Source organism: Manis pentadactyla, chromosome 11 (genome assembly GCF_030020395.1).
Source record: "Manis pentadactyla isolate mManPen7 chromosome 11, mManPen7.hap1, whole genome shotgun sequence".
In the NCBI taxonomy this organism is placed as follows: Eukaryota; Metazoa; Chordata; class Mammalia; order Pholidota; family Manidae; genus Manis; species Manis pentadactyla.
In genome coordinates, this window is record NC_080029.1 from 36,680,996 (window position 1) to 36,704,212 (window position 23,217).

Below are 23,217 nucleotides of genomic sequence, written 5' to 3' on the forward strand. Positions count from 1 at the left end.
CCCCATGCCTTATACAATGCATGCTTTCACATATATTTTTCTTTATTAAATTTCTCTTCAAACAATATTTGTTCAATAAGTGAAGAATTTAGCTGCTAGTCATAGAGCATTAACCAGAAGATTTTTGTATATGTGGCTTTTTAGTGTGCCATTTCTCATTTCTGTGTGTTTCAATAGCTCATTATGCTAATGCACTGTATATATGGAATTGGTAGAGATGTTTATGATCTTGGGGGGACAGGTTGAGACAATTTGTAAGGCTTCTTCAAGGTGTTTCCATTTGAACTACTTAATTGAATCTCAGACACGTTTTTCACATATTGAATTCTCCAATATAGTTTTATGTTGGTTTTTAACATCACCTATAAATTGGTGGTGTTTAGAATCAGGGAAATATGGTAAATACAGTAGTGACTTTTGGTTAGATGGCCTTGTGGAATACTACCACCAATTTGGATTTTTGTTTTGGCTCAAGTTTCTGTGGTCGTGTTATCTTATTTTTTTCATTGCTGCTGAAAGGCTTTTTAAGATGAGATGGTAATGGGTAAGAGTTTTTTTTTTTATTAAGGTATCATTGATACACAATTTTATGAAGGTTTCACCCATATTATCAAGTCCCTGTCACACATCCCATTGCAGTCACTGTACATCAGCATAGTAAGATGCTATAGAGTCACTACTTGTCTTCTCTGTGCTATATTGCCTTCCCCGTGTGCCCCCTACATTATATGTGCTAATCATAATACCCCTTAATCCCCTTCTCCCTTCATCCCCATCTTCCTGCCCCACCCACTTACTCATTGGTAACCACTAGTCCCTTGTTGGAGTCTGTGAGTCTGCTGCTTTTTGTTCCTTCAGGTTTGCTTTGTTGTTTACATTTCATTTCCAGTAATTTACTCCACAAATGAGTGAAATCATTTGGTACTTGTCTTTCTCCACCTGGCTTACTTCACTGAGCATAATACCCTCCAGCTCCATCCATGTTGTTGTAAATGGTAGGATTTGTTTTCTTCTTATGCCTGAGTAATAGTCCATTGTGTATATGTACCACATCTTCTTCATCCATTCATCTATTGATAGGCACTGAGGTTGCTTCCATGTCTTGACTGTTGTAAATAGTGCTGTGATAAACATAGGGGGTGCATATGTCTCTAAATCTGGGGTCTTGTTTTCTGAGGGTAAATTCCTAGGGGTGGAATTCCTGGGTCAAATGGTATTTCTATTTTTAGTTTTTTGAGGAACTTCCATATTGCTTTCCACAAATGTTGAACTAATTTACATTCCCACCAACAGTGTAGGAGGGTTCCCCTTTCTCTGCATCCTCACCAGTATTTGTTGTTCCTTGTCTTTTGGACGTTGGCCATCCTAACTGGTGTGAGGTGATATCTCATTGTGGTTTTAATTTGTATTTCCCTGATGATTAGCTACGTGGAGCATCTTTTCATGTGCCTGTTGGCCATCAGAATTTCTTCTTTGGAGAAGTGTCTGTTCAGGTCCTCTGCCCATTTTTTAATCAGCTTATTTGCTTTTTGGATGTTGAGGCATGTGAGTTCTTTATATATTTTGGATGTTTACCCTTTATCCGATATTTATGAATATATCAGTCATTTATGAATATATTCTCCCATACTGTAGGATGCCTTTTTGTTAGACAGTAATCTAGTTTCCTTCTCTCACATGTAGCTGTCCAGTTTTGCCAACACCAGCTGTTGAAGAGGCTGTCATTTCCCCATTGTATATCCATGGCTCCTTTATCTTATATTAATTGGCCATATATGTGTGGGTTTATACCTGGGTTCTCTATTCTATTCCATTCATCTATGGGTCTGTTCTTTTGCCAGTACCAAATTGTCTTAAATACTGTGGCTTTGTAGTAGAGCTTGAAATCAGGGAGCATAATCCCCCCAGCTTTATTCTTCCTTCTCAGGATTGCTTTGGCTAGTCAGGGTCTTTTGTGGTTTTAATTTTTTTTTTTGTCTTTGGTGGTTTTTGATTTTTTTGTGGCATATGATTTAGAACTATTTGTTCTAGTTCATTGGAAAATGCTATTGATATTTTGTTAGGGATTGCATTGAATCTGTAGATTGCTTTAGGTAGGATGGCCATTTTGACAATATTAATTCTTCCTACCTATGAGCATGAGATGTATTTCCATTTTTTGGTGTCTTCTTTAATTTCTCTCATGAGTGTCTTGTAGTTTTCAGGGTATAGGTCTTTCATCTCCTTGGTTAAGTTTATTCCTAGGTATTTTATTCTTTCTGATGCAATTGTAAATGGAATTGTTTTCCTGATTTCTCTTTCTGCTAGTTCATCATTAGTATATAGGAATGCAATAGTTTTGTTTTTATTATTTTTAATTGGGGGAGAAATGGCAAACAATTATGTTTGAATAAGTAATATTTTTAAAACTAATGCATGAATTTAAAATTTAAGAAAGCAGGTTTCATGATTCTTGAAGTACAGTATTAATTTATGTAAAGTTTTAAAATTTACAAAAACAATACCATACCTTTTAAAGGGACATATACATATGCAATAAGAATGTGACAATGTACAAGACATAAAGAACAAATTCAGGATGGTGGTTACCTTTGAAAACAAGGTGGGTGGGAATATAGAAAGAGGGAGCAATGCCAGGGGGTCTCTACTACATTTATAATGTTTACTTTCTGTGCTCAGGAGTTGGATGGGTAGGTGGGTGTTTGTTACATTGTTCTCTATATATACTTTTCTATCTGAAATACTCATAATTTTAAGAAATGAGGGAAAAAGGAATTTGTAATATTAAACTTTAACAAAAGATTTTTCTTAAAGTTCAAACTGTATAATTCCCCCCACTGCCCACTTAGCTCCCTACACCCTAGTTTCCTTCCCAGAAGCGAACATTTTATTCACTTCTTTGAACCTTTCCAACAATATGTATATAAGTAAGAATATATTTATGTATAAATTCCTCCTCAACTTTTAAAAATAAAATAACCACTCCACCCCTTTTATATAAGTAGTAGTCTATCTATACAATTTTAAATCTCCCTATAAATTGGTGGTGTTTAGAATCAGGGCTATATGGTAAATACAATAGATAGTGACTTTTGGTTAGAAGTGGAATAGACCATCTTTTATACTTTTCTTAATATATCTTGGAGATTATTCTATATTAGTACATTAAATATGTAGTTTTAATAAAAATATATTTAGGCTTTTATCAGTAATAATCAACTTTCTCTTTACCAGTTATATAGTCTAGACTTCAGTAATAAGTATAAATATTTGTTTTGCTTTGTCAGATTTGCTTAAGCAACAGGAAATGCATGCTTCTTCTGATTCCACTTTCCAATATTCTTGATGCTTCCTGAAGTGCCTCTGTGTATAAGCCAGCTGTTCCCTAGGTTCCTCCAGTTTGTGGGTCTGTTCTCTCTGGGAGGTGGAGAGGGAGGACCTTGGCTCTTGAGCTTGATAACCTAGGTTTGAATCCCCTGTTCAGCCTAGCAGTGAGAACTTGGGTAAATTAATCCTGTGCTAATTCAATTCCTTCATCTGTAAGATGCATTGAATATTCCTTTTCCTTTAGAGCTGTATTGAGAATTAGATGAGTGAAAAATGCTTGACAAGTAGGAAGCACTATGAAATATTAGCTATTTTTATTATATTATTGATCTCTAAGCTAACTGCTGCCCAAGCTACCACCAGTCTCCAGATAGTTAACCCCACACTCTCATCATGGATCTCCTAAGACATTGGCCTCTCGCTAGTGAGGAAACTTGACTCTTTTTTCAGGATCTGCTCTTTGAGAGGAGGTTCTCCCAGCTACCCAGTGATTGCCTTTGTACCACATCTGTCTTCTCCCTGAAGCGCCAGAGCTCTCTACACAGTTGGGGTGGAGAAAGTGGTAAACACAGCTTCCCGCATGCCTGGAATCACTGCTCTCTTGCATGTCCTTGCTGCTCACACTAGACTTCTCCACTAGCATTCTGCTGCATATATTCCTCATGTATGATTTTTTTCCCGAGACCAGTGGTCCCATCCTGCGTTCTTCCTTGGGGAACCTCCATGCTTGTATGTGTCTAAGTCCAGTTAAGATCAGGGTGTAGATCCTTTCAAAACCCTGGGGCTCCCGGCCCCCATGTAAATCCAGGGATGTGGCTTGACATCTATTTTAAGGTCTCCTGAACTTACTGTGACTGATAGGTTTCCCAAACACTGTATGACAGTTAGAAGGTCAGTGTCCCCTGAGTACAGAGAGGATCCCTAAGTAGCAGTGATACCTCTAGCCCAGCCAGGACACACTGTTACGTTATTAACATTTATAGCTAACATTTGAAACCAGTTTCCATTACAAGTGCTTTTCACATAACTAAAGTCTAAGACAGGAATCAGTACCTCATTCTCATTTTTCCAATGAGAAAACAGGGCTAGAAATGTTGTGGTTACACAGATAAAAAAAGGACAGGCCTTTCTTTTGCTTCTGTGTCAGCCATACCAAGCTGCCTTCTTACCAGATGAAAAAAGACTGTATTTTACAATTTCAGCAGAGTTTATATACTGAATGTCATAATGGGAGGATTTAATATTAGCTAGATTTGGATTGAAATTAACAGTATTGAAAACTGGAATAATTTCATTTAAATTTAGGTGTCCTTGTACTCTGTAGGTTTTGTGTGAACAGTAGTGAGTTAAAAAAAAACAAAATTTTTGTCTTTTTTCTTAGAGCCACAATGGACACAGCTAGCCATAGCCTTGTTCTCCTGCAGCAGCTGAACATGCAACGAGAATTTGGTTTTCTGTGTGATTGCACAGTTGCTATTGGAGATGTTTACTTCAAAGCCCACAGAGCAGTGCTTGCTGCTTTTTCTAACTACTTCAAGATGATATTTATTCACCAAACAAGGTAAGGATGTGCTTTTGTAAATCAGAAGAATTTTTAATACTGTGATACAGCTAAGCCTTATTATAACATTTTTGGGAGGATTCTTTGTTATCGGGTCACCTGAAGAAATTTTTTAAAATTTGTCATTCTTTTACACATCAGCAATTAAACTCAGTGTATAGGATCCATGGTGGAAGATAAGAATGACAATAACAGCTAAAATTTATCAAAGGCTTATTCTATACTCAAGTACTAAGTATTTGCCTAGTGTAAATTTTATTGTTATCCATACTATTTTAGAGGAAAGGAAACTGAGAATGAGTTTATTAACTCATCCAGGATTATGTAACAAATAAGTTAAGACTCAAATGCAGATCTGTGCTCTAAAAGGCCTGTGTTCTTAACCATTAAGATGTTGATTTCTCTTCAATAACACTTTTATAGCAGGGTTTCAGTATCATAATTCTACCCACTATATTCCATATTGCAAATTAAATTCCATATTCCATATTAAATATGTAAATTCCAGAAATCATGTTTCAAAAAGTTTCTAAAATTTTTTTGATTTGGGTAAACAAAACACGATAGGCATGTAGGGACAGGAAAGTAGTATTCAGATTCTGAGCTCTTGGATTAAAGAACCATCCTAGGATTTAATCCATCCTAAATTGAAAGTGAATGAACACTTTAAAGGCTCGTCTGTGAAATTTGAGTCCGGCCTCAATTACACATTTTTATTTAACTGTTCATTCAAGTATTTATTGAGTACCAGTGACCCTTGAACAACATGGGGCTTATGGGTATCAGCTCCCAAGCAGTTGAAAATCTACATACAACTTTTTTGACTCTCCAAAAATTGTCTAATAGCCTACTGTTGATTAGAAGCCTTACTGATAACATAAACAGTTAAGACATACTTTGTATATGTATTACATACTGTATTCTTACAATAAAGTAAGCCAGAAAAAGGAAAATGTTTTTTCAAATTGTTGCAGATCTTCAAAATTTCTTCCAATACATTTATTGAAAAAAATCCTTGTGTAAGTGGACCCGTACAGTTTCAAACCCATGTTGTTCAAGGGTCAACTATACTTAAATGTCAGGCACTGTGCTAGACCTCAGTAACAGGTATACTCCCTGCCCTCAAGGAATTTGTGGTGTAATAGAGAAGTAATGCATGTAAAGAAAATAAATGCAGTGTAATTGATCGCTCTGTGCCTAGTTTCCATCTCTGTAAACACTAGCCTAGTATATCCATAGTATCCCCGTGGTGTTTAAAAGATTAAACAGATTAATAGCATTAAAATGCTTAAAACAGAACTGTTGTTAGCTACCATTACAAATAATTAATGTGGGAAGTCTATAAGAAGTGTTGTACAAGGTAGAGTGGAGTGTCAGCAGCCCTATTTCAAGGAGGTTGAAGTGGGCTTTACAGAGGCCCTGGATCTTGATAGATCAGGAGGATTTTTTCGGATGTTATAGAGGAATGCAAGAAGGTACACTGCAGGCACAGGGGAAAAATGCATGAAAATATATGCAAATATGAACCAGCCTAGCATATTCAGAAAACAGAGTAGATCAGAATGATTGGACTTTGTGGCACAAAGGGGGAAGGAGGCCAGAGTGCAGGGCAGGTCATGGGTAGCCTTTCCTGCCATGCCAAAGTTTCCTCTCTTACATAAGTGTCAATGTAGAAAATAGATTAGAAATACTACTTTAACGTCAGTCTCATCTGAGAGAGCCATGAGTTGGCTTAGCTGATGCCTGTTGTGTGCCAGGCATCATGTTTATGCTAAACAAAATCCAGGAGATACAAAGGTGACAGACCTATTATGTGGTATTTTTGTAGAGCAACAAAATCCACAGTTAACAGAGCTCTGTTTCTGACACCCAGTGCTTCTGACACATTGAAACAAACTTCTGCTCCAGAGAAGAAGCCCAGTGACTGATTGCATTGTTCCTTGACATCCAGACACAAGCAAGGGATTTCCTGATTTCTTGTTACACAGTTACTTCCATCTATTATTTAAATGCTGGACACCTATGTAAAAGATGGGGTTATTTTAAAGCCTTTCAAAGTCATACTTTTAAAGAGTAGAAGTGAGTAGTTATATTAATATAGTTTGGAAGCCAAAATAAAGTTAGTGTAATTTAAGCTCCAAATATTAGCAATTTCAATAGACCCTTTAAAATTTTTTAAATATTTATTATTGTGGTAAAACATACATATAAAATAAAATTTGCCATTTTAACCATTTTAATTGTACAATCCATTGGCATTGATTACATTCACAGTATTGTGCAATTATTACCACTGTCTATCTCCAAAACTTTTCATCTAAACAGCAGCTGTGTACCCATTAGGCAATAACTTCCAATCTCCCTCCTCTCCCCCACCAAGGTCCTAGTAACCTTTAATCTACTTTCTGTCTCTATGAATTTGCCTATTCTAGATATTCTTATAAGTGGCATCATACAAAATTTGTCCTTTTATGACTGGCTTATTTCACTTAGCATGTTTTCAAGGTTCATCCATCTTGTAGTATTTATAAGAACTTCATTCCTTTTATGGCTGACTAAGGTTCCTTAGTATTTATATGTCACATTTTGCATATCTGTTCATCTGTTGATGGGCACTTGGGTTATTCACCTTTTGGCTAATGTGACTAATGCTCTAATGAACATTGGCATACAGGTATCTGTTTGAGTCCCTGTTTTCAGTTCTTTTGGTCATATAGTCAGTGGACTTAAATTCCTTAAGAGCAAGGTACCTCTTTTATTCATCATTTTTCTAACCCCTGGCACCTAGTATATTGCATATTACATAGGAGTCACTAAATAAATGTTATACTAATCAGAATAGCCATTTCCTAACTTTAGGCAGTAGATTGAATAATGAAGACTTAGTTGTTGCAGGGCCATTAAAGTGAAATGCAATGAAAGTTAAGCTTTTGCTGCTGTGTTTCATCAAGGCAAATTGCTAAATTTGAACTTCTTAGGAAGAAATTCATTTTGTGTGGGTCTGTTTTTGTTTTTAACAGTGAATGCATAAAAATACAGCCAACTGACATCCAGCCTGACATATTCAGCTATTTGTTGCACATTATGTACACTGGGAAAGGGCCAAAACAGATTGTGGATCATAGTCGTTTGGAGGAAGGGATTCGATTTCTTCACGCCGACTACCTTTCTCACATTGCGACTGAAATGAATCAAGTGTTCTCACCAGAGACTGTGCAGTCCTCAAATCTGTATGGCATTCAGATCTCAACAACCCAAAAAACAGCTGTCAAACAAGGGCTGGAGATCAAAGAAGCTCCTTCCAATAACAGTGGAAATAGAGCTGCTGTCCAGGGTGACCACCCCCAATTGCAACTCTCTCTTGCTATTGGGCTGGATGATGGCACTGCAGAGCCGCAGAGGGCCCGTCCTGCTGCCCCGGCCTTGGAGGAGCACCAGAAGCCCCCAGTGTCCATCAAGCAGGAGAGATGTGACCCAGAACCTGTGATCTCCCAGAACCACCCCTCACCCTCCTCAGAGCTGACAGGCCCCACTTTCACCGAAAGCAGTATCAAAATGCACTTATGCCATTACTGTGGGGAACATTTTGATTCCCGTAATAATCTAAGACAACATCTCCATACCCATGTGTCTGGATCCCTCCCATTTGGTGTCCCTGCTTCCATTCTGGAAAGTAATCACCTTGGTGAAGTGCAACCACTTAATGAAAATAGTGAGGCTCTTGAATGCCGCTGGCTCAGCTCCTTCATTGTTAAGGAAAATGAGCAGCAGCCTGACCACTCAAACCAGGGTGCCACAGAGCCTTTGCAAATCAGTCAAGTGTCTTTGATCTCAAAAGACACAGAACCAGTAGAATTAAACTGTAATTTTTCTTTTTCAAGGAAAAGAAAAATCAGCTGTACCATCTGTGGTCATAAATTTCTCCGAAAGAGCCAATTGCTGGAACACATGTATACACACAAAGGTAAATCTTACAGATATAACCGATGCCAAAGGTATGGTAATGCATTAGCCCAGAGATTTCAGCCGTATTATAACACCTGGTCTGATGTTCCCCTGAAAAGTTCTCGCTTATTGCAGGAACAGTTAGACTCATCTTGTGCCTTAGAATCAGAGCTGACACAAGAAAATGTGGACACTATCCTAGTTGAGTAGCAGTTTCTCCTTCAGAATTTTTATATTAATTACGAAAACAAAAATCCACATGCATTTTTTAAATTCATAAATTATTTCCTTCTTTAACGTCTATTCACCTTTTTTCTTTACCACTTATCCACAGTTTTGAATTTGTATATACTAGGTCTTCTTATTGTAAGACATGTTAATACATGGCTATTAAAATGTAACCTTCAATTAGGTTGTGAACTTTTCATAAATTAAGTTATAATTTAGATACCAGAAGTCAGTGTAGAAGCAGGAACACTAGAGTGAACAGTTCCAGAATTTCTAAGGTTTTCCAATGTTGTAGAAGCAGTTAAATCCATTTGAATATGAAATAAATGAAAAAAATTTAAAGAATTCTTTGAACTATCGCTTTTAGCTAATGTTTCATATGAATAAACCCCTATGAAGATTATTTTTAAATATTTCCTGCCTTATAGGAAGTTAAGAGTTATTTTAATGCATAATTATGTTATGATGTATAAAAAATTTGTTTTAAGACATAGCTATAAGAAATCATGAGTAGTTTTAAAATTATTATTATTATTATTATTATTATATTTTTTTTTTTTAGGAGAGCAAGGTACAGGCTTTTATTTAGAGATAAAGTGAGAGAACAGAGCTCCCACCTTGTGCCAGGAGGGGACAAGAGAGTCCTAAAATTATTTTTTACTAACTAGCTCTGCAACATCTTACATGGCTTTTATTTATTTACTTTTAACATCGAGCATACCTTATTTTTAATTAAAAATATTTTAGGTAAAATAGAAAAAAGAAGAAGAGTCAGACATAAAAAAATCCTAAAGAGAGAAACAGAAAGATACATACACATAAACATACAGTTCAGATAGAGCTGCATTGACTAACACCCCAGTGTTGTTAATTTATCTAGAGTGTTTTCTTAAAAACCTTAAGAACAATTTGAGATTTTTTTATGACCAGAGGTTTACATGAGTTGAAAGAGGAAAATGATAAAATACAGATTATTTTTCTATCCTCAGAGTCAGAGGATTTTCTAGGCTTTGTGAGTTGATGTTAATTTTCTAAAAATCAGTTAAGAAGTAATTTTTTAGTGGTTCAGTTTTCATTTTTTTTCTGGCCCATAAAACCAGCAGAGTAAATATAGATATAGTCCTTGCCCTTAAACTATGTATAAAATCCATGATAGCTTTCTTCTGTAAATAAAGGAAACTCTCTGTTATAATAGTGAAATTTACAAAGCTAAAAGCCCAGAAAAATTAAAATTGACAAGTAAATGATAGCTGCTTCTTCTCTGGAGCTGGGAAATATACCTGCTCAAACTTTACCACAAAGGATAGATCTAAATTGTTTCTAAAATGTTTGAATTTCAAATACTAGCTAGTCAAGAATAGCAAAAGAGATAGGCTTCAAAATAGCCTCATTTCTTTTTGTATGCTGCCCTGTAAAATTCTAAGGCTCACAGACATTTTAATCTATTAACTTTGTTTTGTGAGGCTTTAACTGTATGCAGACACTTTGAGCTCTGTTGTAACTGCATACTTCTGAGGACATTTCCTGACAACATCAGACTTTCTCAGCAGCACTGGAGTTCAGTCAGGAGGGAACTCAAAGAGTAATCCATTTTATTCTAAGGGCACAAAATTTTCTCTGTGTAAACAGTGAGTTTAGGTGAATTTATGACATTACAAGTTTTTCTTGAGGGCTGAATGAAGAAATCAACTGGGCATTGTCTGAGGCAGTTGAGAGTGAGTAAAGCTTCCTAGGGTTAAGATTGATATGTGTGAAGAGCAAAATCTACAATTATGATACAGGATCAGTTGTATTGGGGGTGGTTAAACAATATGTTCCTCTTTGGGTCAGAGCTACATCTAATCTTAAACGTAAATATTTTAAGTAATTATTCGAACTCATGCTGCCCTCAAAGATTTCATCCCATAGGATAAACACAAATATTAAAATTGATTTCAAGTATTTAAGGCTATTTGGGAGATATTTCCTAGACTTCTTCAAGTAAAATTTTATTTTCCTCATCATGATAGCAATTTTTCTGATTTTTCTCATCTGTATTCTTTCCTGTTCGCCCAGTTGTTAATCTTTGACACAAGAAGTATGTAGCTAAAGAGAGGGATTAGGGGTATGTATGAGTTGTGGGATAGGCAGCAGTACAAGGCAGAAGCATTCAGAGTTTGGCTTATGGCTGATTAGCCATGATGGACAACATTAATTTAAAGCAGAAATTTATCTACATTTGTTGGGTGTTAAGAAAATAGTAATTAGTGCGTGGGGGGGGCACGGGGAGAGCTGCGCAACACAGAAAAGACAAGTAGTGATTTTACAGCATCTTACTACGCAGATGGACAGTGACTGTGAAGGGGTATGTGGGGGGGACTTGGCGAAGGGGGGAACCTAGTAAACATAATGTTCTTTCTGTAATTGTAGATTAATGATACCAAAAAAAATAGTAATTAACTATTTGTATTCTTATTTTTTAACATTAGGAATTCAAAGCAAATATTCTGTCCTTAGTCTTCATAATATCCATTTTAGAAAGTGGAAAAATGTTAACTCCATTTTATAGAAAAAAATTCTAAAAGCTATGTTCCGGAGACCCAAGGAATAGTGATATGGGGGGCTGATTCTGGTTTTTTTTTTTCACTCATTCAACAGGCATATTTTTAAAATAATTGTCATATGACTGACCCTGTGCCCTGAGTGAATTCTTTAAGACATGATTCCTCACCAAGAAAATCTGCTTTGCAGAAAAAAAGTTCTTCCAGCTAAGCCCTTTAGTTTTGACTACATCATCTGCAAGATGGACCTATAATCTTAACCACATAGGATGGTTTGCATAATGATTACCAAGCTCTTAAAACTAGAAATGCTATATGCACCTTAATGCATCAAGCAAATACTAAACAGACATTTTCCCCTTGAATCAGTTTATAATCTTACCTTCTAGCTCCTGCATATAGTTTTCTGGAGAAAAACAAACTGTCTCAGTATTTGTCCTTATTAGCATATTGTCAGAATTCAGTAACTGGGAAGTGTAGTCTGCCTTATAAGAAAGCCAAGATTTCTTGATTTTATATCTCTTGAGATTATTATTTATTGCTCTGCTTTTCTGATTTCCCATTTTTAAAGTGGATATAAGCAATCCCTACCTCACAGGGGTGTTGTGAGGATTTGTATTAAAATAGTGTTAAATTTTCTCAGTATTGATAAAAACCAACCATATAAAGAAAACTACATTTATTCTACAGCTAAATCTATGAACTTCAGTATTCCAATCTGTGAATTCTAGACCATGTTAGAATAAGTCATATATTATTAATACTCAATAATTAATTGACAACATTCTAATTTTTATTTTTTACAAATACTCTAGAAATAGCAGTGTTGCTAGAATTCCTATTCTATAGTTTAATCATCAGTATTTCTGTACAGCTCTCAGCAAGGAGAATGTTAGCTCTCTGGCATTATTGGGGCTAAAACCCTGCCAATTTCAAACTTTATTGAAAGTTTCCCCAAAGGAATATAGGAAAAGGAATATAATCAATGCAGAAAACACCATTTTCGTTTCTTTGATATAGGTCTTCTGAAAAGAAGATGGGGACAAGAAATGGAGTGGGGAAAATAAAATAGTAATTCATTATGTTCTGTTAAAATACTATTGGAAAGGCCTCACTTAAAACTGAAGGAAATACATATTTATCATGAGAAAAGTCTGGAAAATGGTATAATTCAATTAATGTTTATTTGCACAGGCAAATTTTTGATGTTGTAACTAAGATCCTTGTTAAGTATGAATTTTTGTAGTAATTGAGGTAAAAATAAGCCATGTGAGGAGTTTTCATAATGTAATTTGTGTCTTTGTATGAATTAAACTAAATGTAGCTCTATGGTATTTTATTATAATAATTTTTAAATTCCTAAGAGTGAAATCTGTAATGATTATTCTTTGCTGTACTTCTATGTTTATATGGTTGGACTTTTTGAAAACTGGTGAGATTATACAATCCTAAACCTGGATGTCTTAAATACAAAGAACCACAAACTGGGATTTTTGTCTTCAAAACCTGGAAGAATCCATTGTGCATCAGTGTGTATCTGTGCCACAGTTGATTACTTAGTAGATATTGCTCCAATGAAATTGATGTTAACTATTTTGTGCCAAACAAAGTAATTTACTCAGATTAGATGAAATACAAGCTTAAAATACTTTCAGAGAAACTTAATTTCAAAAACTTGTACAATAAATAAGGCCCACTGAAGAAATCTTCAAAGTACAAGTAACACATAGCAAATACAGGGGACTGAAATCATTATAATACATTATATGGTTAAACTGTTCCACATACTGTCCTGTAATTTTGCCTCAGAAACATTCTTTTAGAAAATTTTGTATCCTCTAGTTGGAATGAAAATAGTGGTTTTCATGTATTTTATCATGACAAATAAATTAATGTGACTTGATTATAAGCAAAACTTTTTTTTTTTAGCTCAGCTTATAGAATGTGTTCTTATTTTACAGCAGTGTCTGCCAAATGTTGTCTTCCTAGTGTTGAGGTAAGTAGTCTCTGCCAGGTAACATTTTGGATGTGATACAAAAATGTATCAGTGAGGCCAGTTCTCATCAACCATGAGCTGGGTTAATAGAAAATTGGAGTCCTAATCAAGTGCTTTCCAGCTACCATCTCTGGAAAGAAAGGTAATAATCTAGTCATTTCCCAGAAGTTTCTTGCTTTGCTCCTTTCTTCCCTATTTACCCTCTACTGTATTTCCTCCAGTAACATAATCTGCAACAGTGGTTCTCAGTGAGGGTGTGTAATGGTTCTGCAGAGAAACAGAATCAACAGAATGTGTGAGGGGTGTCCAGAAAGAGAGAGAGAGAGAGACTGATTTATTATCAGGAGTTAGCTCATACAAATATAGAGGAGAATTCCCAAGATCTACAGTTGAAAAGCTGGAGATGCAGGAGAGCTGATGATGTAGCTCCAGTCTGGAAACCATTAGGGACCAGACACACGAGGCAGGAAAAGACCAACCTCCCAGCTTTGTAGGCAAAAGTTCCCCTTACTTTCAGGAGGGTCAGCCTTTTTGATCTATGCAGGCCTTCAGCTGATTGGATGAGGGCCTCCCATATTAGGGAGGGCAGTCCGCTTAACTCAGTCTGCTGATTCGAATGTTAATCTCATTCAAAAATACCATAACAGATACACTTAGAATAATGCTTGACCAAATATCTGGGGACCCCATGGCCCAGTCATGTTGATACATAAAGTTAACCATCACACAGGGTGATCCCCCTCATCCTGGGGACATTTGGCAAATGTGAAGATATATTTGATGGTCACAACTGGGTGGGAGTGGAAGAAAGGTTGCTACTGGCGTCTAGTAGGTAGAGATCAGGGATGATGTTAAACATCTGAGAATGAAGAGGACAGCCCCCACAACAAAAAATTATCTAACCCAAAATGTCAGTAATGCTGAAGTTAACTAATCCTGGTCTAGAAGGTTAAATAAGTTTTGTGATGGTTGTCAAGAGCTAAAGGATACTAAGAAATTAAACATGGGGATTTCCATCTCAGTGTTCTTTGAAGTTAATATGGTTCTTATGGAATAGAGATATGTTTGTTCAGAATTAACTTATATTAAAAAATTAGGGATGTATTAAGCAGTGTTAAATCTATTCTTAAACAGTGTTTGAATTAAACAGTTGTGTCTCTAACAGGGTGTCTTTGTGAAATTAAAATGTGATTTTAGTTTGTAATTTGTGTAAATTTTTAATCTGGCCAAAAGGTGGCACCAGTGTACCTATTAAAAATCTATTTTACATTATGCTCAGATGTGCCATCACTATTTAATTCACTGTTTATTTAGTTCTTAGCTACTCCTGGATCTTGCTTTGCTTTATAGAGTCACAGTGAATGAGAATTTTACTAGAATTCCATAATACACTGAGTACTGCAGTATCTTACCATCCCTCTTTGATCAAGATATTCTCAATTTACAGGTAAATACAGCAGCAAGCACTGTGATATGAGTGAGAAATAAACTTTAATTATATATGTATATATATATATGAATCGTGTGTGTACATATAGCAAATAACTTTAAAATAGCACATTTATTGTGATTATTATATCAAGTATTTCTGAGGATTCTGGTAAATATTTAACAGTAAGACCTTGGAACTTTAGTCTCAGCCACATTTGTTTTCTAATTAGGCATCAGTTTCCCTTTTGGGGCCTGCCCAAGAAATAAAACTGGGAACATGTGGGCAGATACTCCCTTGTTTCTTGCCTCTTGTTTCTTTTCTTCACAACCCCAATCTGTGAGGTTGGCCTCTGTTTTTTTCTGGTATTTACTTTCTTTTTCAGCTGTGGTTCAACAACTGACTTTCTAAACTGGTGTTCTTTATTCCTCTCTTCCCTCACTTTCTTCCATTCTGAGTAAGCTCAGACTTTGAATGGATTCTTTCGCCTTCACCTCTTTTAACCCTCTAATACTGAGTGAATACAGTCTTTGCTATTTTTTTTACCCATCATTTCTGCTTGTAGTGTTGTTACAAATATTATACCAGGGCTCTGTATATAATCAACGAATACTTAACCAAATTTACTTTACAGATGACAGTCTGTACTAAAAGAATAAACCCAGTTCCTCTCAGATAACTTCTAGTGTTTATACAATGTTGAAACTTTTTTCATTGCAACAACTTGGCTGTATTATATCAAAATGATAGAAATAAAATATATTTCCTTAAGCTATTGGAAAACCATGGTGACCTTTCATGTCAGAAATCTGAAGGAATAGTGCTGTGAAAGGTGTTCTGTGCACAACTGAACTGGCCCCTGCCCTCCTGGGCACTGGGGGAGGCTTGTGCAGGAAGGAAGCCTGGGAAGGAGGCCTCATCAGCTGCCGTTGTTACCTGTTGTCTGATCTGTGTTATTACTGCCCATGTTAGATTTGTGCCAAACAGACCTTTGAGGAATGAGATCTTGTGAATTTAGCTCTGCCACATTTTCTAAGCCAAATGATACTTTATTCAAGCCATATTTTTTTGGTAACTGGCATTTGTAGTACCTACAGATCTCCTAGGGAGGAAAATCTAAAGAGCATGTCATGGTTCTTTAGAAAAAGGTTATAACACTTGCAAAGGTAAGGGAAAGGTTTTAAAATGCAGACCAAAGATTCCAGCAGAATGAGATTTTTTTTTACTGGACCGGTTCTGATTTCCCAGCACTGCCCTTCGTTCATCTGTGTGCAAAGTCTGGTGCTCCCAGCTCAGTGGTTTCTGTCCTCTCTATCACAATATTTTTAAGTGAGGGAGGAAAGTCATATAAATGGAAGACTCCTTTTTTATTTTAAACATATCCTGTTTCACTATTAACATCACCACAGTTATGCTCATCTCTCGAACTGGTGGCTGTCTTCAGAGCCGCTGCATATTGGCCATACAGATTATGCACAATAACACTAGGGGTCACCACTCACCAAATGATGCTTCTGCAGTTGGGCTGTACAGTTTGCACAGCCCTTCCTCTCCTTATCCTGATTTAAATGTTGGGTTTAAGAAGCACTTACTTTGAATTTCTGCAGCAAGTGACAATTTTCACTGATGCAGCCAGGAAATTACATTAAACTAAAGTACACACATAGTATAAAGAACAACGATATCAACCAGAAAAAATTAGTGCTTCCTGGTTCACACACTTAAGCATGTTTATAGATAGTGCAGTTTTTAAAGGATGGATTTTACTGTATGCAAATTAGACCTTGATGAAAAAAGTTAAGACCACCAAGATAAATATAAAAAGACTTAGCACTTAGTGAACTACAGTGATTATCATTTACTATTAAACCTTCCACAGGTCAAAAAAAACATATCAACCAGATATTTTAAGGTATAAAGGAAACATAAAACTAAAAAGATTTATTTCTAAGCAAAATCACTCTGAAGTCAGCAAAACTACTGATTAAGGCTATTGGTGGCATGTGGATAAAAGATCAGAAAGTCAGGTTGTCTTTTTCAACTGAATTGAGCAGTGACCAATTATTCTGGCATTCTGTACATCTCAGCCTTCCACAGAGTACAAGGATGGACAGTTCTCACTAGTTCAGATCAGGAGGATGAAAATACTCCTGTTCTGGATGAACCATTTAAAGATAAGTGATTTCTAAGTTTTTATACTGCCAATAGCTATTCTACATGGACCCTCTACATTGTAATATGCAAACTGAGGATATTTGATGTGAGTGTGGATGTCTGTAAATGCACTAGTTTTGACTGATTGATCACAGATGTGATCCAGAGACCCACTTGGAGCCTTACTAACCTGACCCTCCTGTGACCTGAAGGTACAGATGTCAGAACATGGATTGGGGAGTAGAAGTTTCAAGTACAAGTGTACGAATGATTGCATCTGCACTTGTGTCACCCTGTGTCCCCGTCTCCCAGGAGTGCAGAAGTGGAAGGCCTGGGTTTTTATGGCCATAAGTATACTATGAAAAGTGTATAAAAGCTTAGTGCCTGCCCCATAAATGCATTGTCATAAAGATCAAGATAAAGCCAAAAGTCCTAGTTGAGTTCAGCCACAAATGAGTTATGGGAAAAATGTGTCTTTCCCTACTGTTGCTATGAGGATAGGATTTACAGAGACAAGTTTTAGGATGTTTTCTAGGCTTGGGGGCCACGGCACCATCCTCCCTTTGCCTAGGTTTTCCAATAAGTGTTCATGGTGCCTGTGCCCAGCTTTGCTGAGGATTTTCTTTGGGATGTGTAGTGTCCTCATGTACAAGCACACGTATACAGATCTTCCTCAACTTGAAGTGGGGTTATGTCCCAACAAACCCATTATAAGTTGAAAATATAAATCAAACATGCATTTTACACACCTAACCTACCAAACATCTAGCTTAGCCTAGCCTACCTTAAGTGTGCTTGAAACACTTACATTAATCTACAGTTGGGCAAAACATCTAACACAAAGCCTATTTCATAATAAAGTGTTGAATATCTCATGTAATTTATTGAACACTGGACGGCAAGTGAAAACAGGAACGTTGTATGGTACAGAATGGTTGTAAGTGCGTTGGTTTACCCTCATAATGGAAGGGCTGACTGGGAGCTTAGGCTCACCGCTGCTGCCCAGCACCACAGAGAATCCTACTGTGTATCACTAGCCTGGAAAAAGGTCAAAATTCAGATTTCCAAGTATTGTTTCTACTGAATGTGTATCACTTCTGCACCATCAAAAAGACAAAAAATTGAAAGACCATCATAAGTCATGAACTGTCTGTACTCGCCTTTTTTCCTAACTTCAAGAACTTAACCCCTGGTGATCTCAAGCTTTCAGGAAAAAAAGAAAAGTTGGTACTCACCAAGGGGTTGGAGACTTCAGACTTCAGCATTAACAGTAGGTCTAAAAAGGGATTAGCAGAATTGTCTGTGAGGACAAGTTTTGCAAAAGGCAGGTGTCTTTCTTTTATATTAGAAGATATGATTTAGTAAGAATTTTTAAATTCTGCAAAATGTGAAATACTAAATACCCCATGTACTGTGATTGTACTTTAATAAAGTCATTTTGCTTTGGAACAAGGTTTAGTTTTAGGACTTTTAAGGCAGGATCAACTTTAAATTGGTCCTGAGATTTGGAAAGTACACTTGTAGAGCCCAGTTATTATCGTTGGGCTGTGCTTAAGAAAAAAACAGGGTTGTCAACATTAGAGGAATAAAATCAGTGTCTTAGTAAACACAGAACTTTTGAAACACCCAGCCTTCATGGGTACCATCTGTGGGGACGTTGGGGTTCCTATGGCCAGGATCCTCACTGAACTTAAACCACCTGATGATGTAACTGGCCTGTTGCTAGGCTACCACTTCCACACCTTTAGGCCGTAAGTTATTATTGCACTATATAGAGCTCAGCCCAGTGCTCTGGGCAGAGGCAGAGACGCTAGTGATCAACCTACCGCCAGGAGAACAAGCCGATTATAAATCTTTTCACCCTAAAGAATGTTTTGCTGTCAATTTCTTTGGTCACATTGAATCCACAGCGAACTTGCGTTGGGCTGAAATCCATTGGCAAGACAATTGGGAAGTCATCAGGTTCATTGTTGACCAAGGAAAAAGACACCCTTATGGGAGGGGTGCTTCAGTAGGCTGCCCCTGTGAATGGGGAGACTGGACTGGGCCCCACCCCAGGACTGGAGGCAAGTGGAGGTGATACCTGAGGCAGTAGGGGTGGCCCTTGGTATAGTAAGTAGGTCTTTTGAGAGACAGAGTGCCTGTGAGGCAGTTGGGGGCAGTGGGTTGGCTGCTTCTCACAGTATTAAAAAAGTCTACAGAAGAGAAAGACATGCTCCTGAAAAAAAACCATGAAATGGCGGCATGAGAACGCAAGCTGCAAACTTCTGTGGATTCAATGAAGAAAGAAATGGCATTGATGTGAGAGGAGGCAGCACGAGAACGCCAGCAGCAAGGTGCCATTGAAGAGGTAAAAGATTCCTTACAGAAAGAGACAGCAGCGCTGCCAGGTGCTCTGAAGGAGGAAGAGGCTATCAAGGAAAAAAAACTGAGGGAAGCACAGATGGAGGTGGCATGAGAACACCAGCTGCGCAGCATTGAGCTGAAGGTAAGAGACCTTCTGAAGACTGAGCTAGCATTGCTGCGAGGCACAGTAGAAAAGGTAAAGATTGTACCAGAGGAGGCACTCGGGGGAGGGGAGAGAAAGGTGCCATCAGCCCCAGAAATGGAGATGCTGTGGAAGGATGAAGGGGTGGTGCCGGAGGCACTGGCCCTGCTCCTGTATTGAAAGCATGCCCAGTGGTTGTAAAGAAAAGAAAGACCCAGCAGCTGAAAGTTCCCCAAGGAGAGCGGCAGCCCCCTCCCCAGGTCGTGGAGCACTCTATGGTCCGCCCCTATACTTAGGCTGAGCTGGTGGACTTGGGCTCCCAGTTTAGACAGAAGCCCTCAGAGTCAATTATCAGCATGGCTCCTGCGTCTGTGGGACTGAGGGGTGGATGGAATTGTTCTGTCAGGATCAGAGATGGGAAAACTGTTTTCCCTGACAGTGCAGCCCGCCTTGCAGTGATTACAAAATGCACATCAGACCCCAGGGAGTCACTCCCTCTTCAATTGGCTTATGGCTGCACTTTGTGCTGTGTGGCCCAATCAGGGTGATCTGCCATCCCCTCCTGTTAGATAGCAGATGTATGCTGAGCTCCAACAGGTGTTATGAGAGCTAAGCATAAGAAATGCCATCTATAGTCCAGAGAATTATAGCCCAGATGAAGAGATTTTCACTACTGGGATGAGAAATATTGTACTTCAAATGGCTCCCACATCCCTCTTTGGGTCTCTAGTGGCATTCTTTCCCCTCACTTAGGGCATCCCATAAGTGAGGTGACATGTACAGTAGCAGACTTAGGAGAGGCTGAAGCAATGAGAACACAGAAAGTAATAAGGTCTACTACTTAGAAGAAGAATTTAAAGGGCCCCATGAAGGTTACGAGGACCCAGATGTGGGTTGATTTAATATGGGCAGGAGCAGATGGAAGGAAATTAGATGGGAAGTCAAATAGGATCTTACTAGAGCATGGCAACAACTGAAACCAGATCATCAGTTCCAGCCATTAAGACCAAAGAGGCAGAGGTCAGAGACAGAGCCTCAAGTCCAGCCTGTGTGTTTGTAAGACTTCCTGCTGGAGAACGAGCCAACCTCACTTGAGCCTACACAGGAAGATGATTGGGGAACATGGTTTGACTGAGGGGAAGGTCAAGGTATCTTCCCTGAGGGACCAGTGGGGGACCGGAGGCCACATGTTAAAATAGCTATCCATTGGTCCCCAGTGAACATACAACGTGTCCTGGCTCTGGTGGACACTGGGGCTGAATGTTCACTGATTCATGGTAACCCTGAGTGGTTCCCTGGGACCCCCACTATCATAGATGGATATGGGGGAAGGCTATCAGAGTGAAAAAAGCCCAAATCCCTTTGGGAATGGGGCATCTACCCCTAAGGGAGTATACTGTGTATATATCTCCTATCCCTGAATATATTTGGGGGACTGATATCCTGCAGGGTTTGTGGTTACAGACCACTACAGGTGCGTTCAGACTGAGAGTACGTGTGGTGAAGGCAGTTCTGCGGGGACATGCTAGGCACCCGCCCATAGCTTTGCCTGTGCCTCAGTGTGTGACTAATACCAAACAATACAAACTGCCTGGAGGGCACAAAGAGATTGGAGAAACTCCCCAGGAGCTGGTAAAGGTGGGTATTATAAAGGCCACCCACAGTCCTTTCAATTCCCCCGTGTGGCCAGTAAAAAAGCCATCTCAGATGGCTCCTGGTGAATGACTGGATCACAGAGAACTGAATAAAGTCATACCCCCTATGCATGCTGCCGTCCCCTCTATTGCAGGCCTGATGGATACCCTCAGCCATGAATTAGGGACATACCATAATGTGGTAGATCTTGCTAATGACTTCTTTTCCATTGACATTGAGCAGGAAAGTCAGGAACAATTTGCCTTCACTTGGGAAGGATGGCAATGGACTTTCACTGTCCTCCCACAGGGATACCTCCACAGCCCCACCATCTGTCATGGACTTGTAGCCCAGGACTTGGCTACATGGGAGAAACTGCCAGCGGTGCAGCAGTACCATTATATTGATGATGTCATGCTCATATCCGATTCTCTTTCAGATCTAGAAGATGCAGCACCTAGACGGCTGCAACATCTACAAGAGAAAGGATGGGCTGTGAACAGTACCAAGGTTCAGGGACCTGGTTTGTCTGTCAAATTCTTGGGTGTCATCTGGTCAGGTAAGACCAAAGTTATACCAGAAGCCGTTATAGATAAAGTCCAGGCCTTTGCTACCCCTACAACAGTAGCATTACCACAGGAGTTTCTGGGTCTTCTGGGCTACTGGAGAGTGTTTATCCCACACTTGGCACAAATTCTGAAGCCCTTACACTGGTTGGTACGAAAGGGCGTCAGGTGGGACTGGGATGAAACATGTGCATCTGCCTTTACTACAGCAAAACGGGCAGTCAAGGCTGTGCAGGCCTTGAGTGTGATATACCCATCTAGCCCCTGTGAGCTGGATGTTCATGTGACTGAAGACGGTTATGGCTGGGGTCTCTGGCAGTGGTTTGAACAAACTTGCCAACATATTGGATTCTGGTCACAACTCTGGAAAGGGGCAGAGGTACAATACACTTTGATAGAAAAACAACTAGCTGCTGTGTATCACCTTGCTGGCTACAGAACCCATCACTGGAATGACTCCGATAAAGGTAATAACCACCTATCCCATCTTGGGGTGGGTACAAGACTGGACCCAAAAGCCAAGGAGTGGTGTGGCAGAAATGCCCACACTGGCCAAGTGAGGTGCTTACCTACAGCATAGTGCCCTCTCTAGTAGCCCCTTGAGTGAAGAACTCCAATGCTTATTGGTGCCAGTGACGTATACTAGTGAAAAGCAGGTAGAACTTGCTTTTGAACCATTAGTAGCAGAGAGTCCCTATCGGGAGGGAAGAGCCCCTACACCCAAAGATGCATGGTACACAGATGGCTCCAGCCATGGGCAGCCCCCAAAATGGAGGGCCATAGCTTTCCATCCTAAGACTGAGACAATGTGGATGGAAGATGGTGAGGGGAAGAGCAGCCAATGGGCAAAGTTGCAGGCTGTGTGGCCTGTGATCAGCCAGGAGCCCTCCCTTATAGTTGTCTGCATTGACAGCTGGACTGTCTATTGGGGCTTGACCCTGTGGCTACCAACCTGGTTGGTAGGTCATGCCAACTGGCTGGTTGGTCACTGACCCCTTTGGGGGCAAGAATTGTGGCAAGACTTAATGTGCCTGTGGTCAGACCAAAATAATTACAGTATACAACGTGACAGGTTATTTGCCACTGGCATCCCCAGGAAATGATGAAGCAGATAAATTGGCCCAGATACGTTGGTTAGAAGAAAAGCCTGCCTCTGATGTAGCCCAGTGGTTACACCAGTGTTTGTTGCATGCGAGGCAAAAGACAATGTGGGCTGTAGCCTGTCTGTGGGGCTTGCCTTTGACCTTTGAAGAAGTTAGTAGAGCCTGGCAGAAGTGTGTCATGTGCTCCAAAAGGGACTTAACACTGAGTTCCACAGCAACATGGGACAATAGCTACGGGGCCTATA

General features: G+C 38.8%; 1 protein-coding gene across 2 annotated transcripts in view; it reads left to right on the forward strand.

The window, feature by feature from the left end:
- The window catches only part of ZBTB25 (zinc finger and BTB domain containing 25), a 33,577-nt gene extending 18,155 nt beyond the window's left edge, over positions 1 to 15,422 (forward strand). The window contains exons 2-4 of one of the 2 annotated variants that reach the window (XM_057488381.1): positions 4,709 to 4,888; positions 7,909 to 8,852; positions 13,563 to 15,422. In XM_057488381.1, coding sequence (XP_057344364.1) covers positions 4,716 to 4,888; positions 7,909 to 8,852; positions 13,563 to 13,633 — 1,188 coding nt within the window. In that variant the 5' untranslated portion in view covers positions 4,709 to 4,715 and the 3' untranslated portion in view covers positions 13,634 to 15,422. Of the gene's footprint in view, positions 1 to 4,708; positions 4,889 to 7,908; positions 11,416 to 13,562 lie in introns of those variants that run through there. The other variant, XM_036906076.2, reaches the window with a different exon arrangement.
- The last annotated feature ends 7,795 nt before the right edge of the window (positions 15,423 to 23,217 follow it).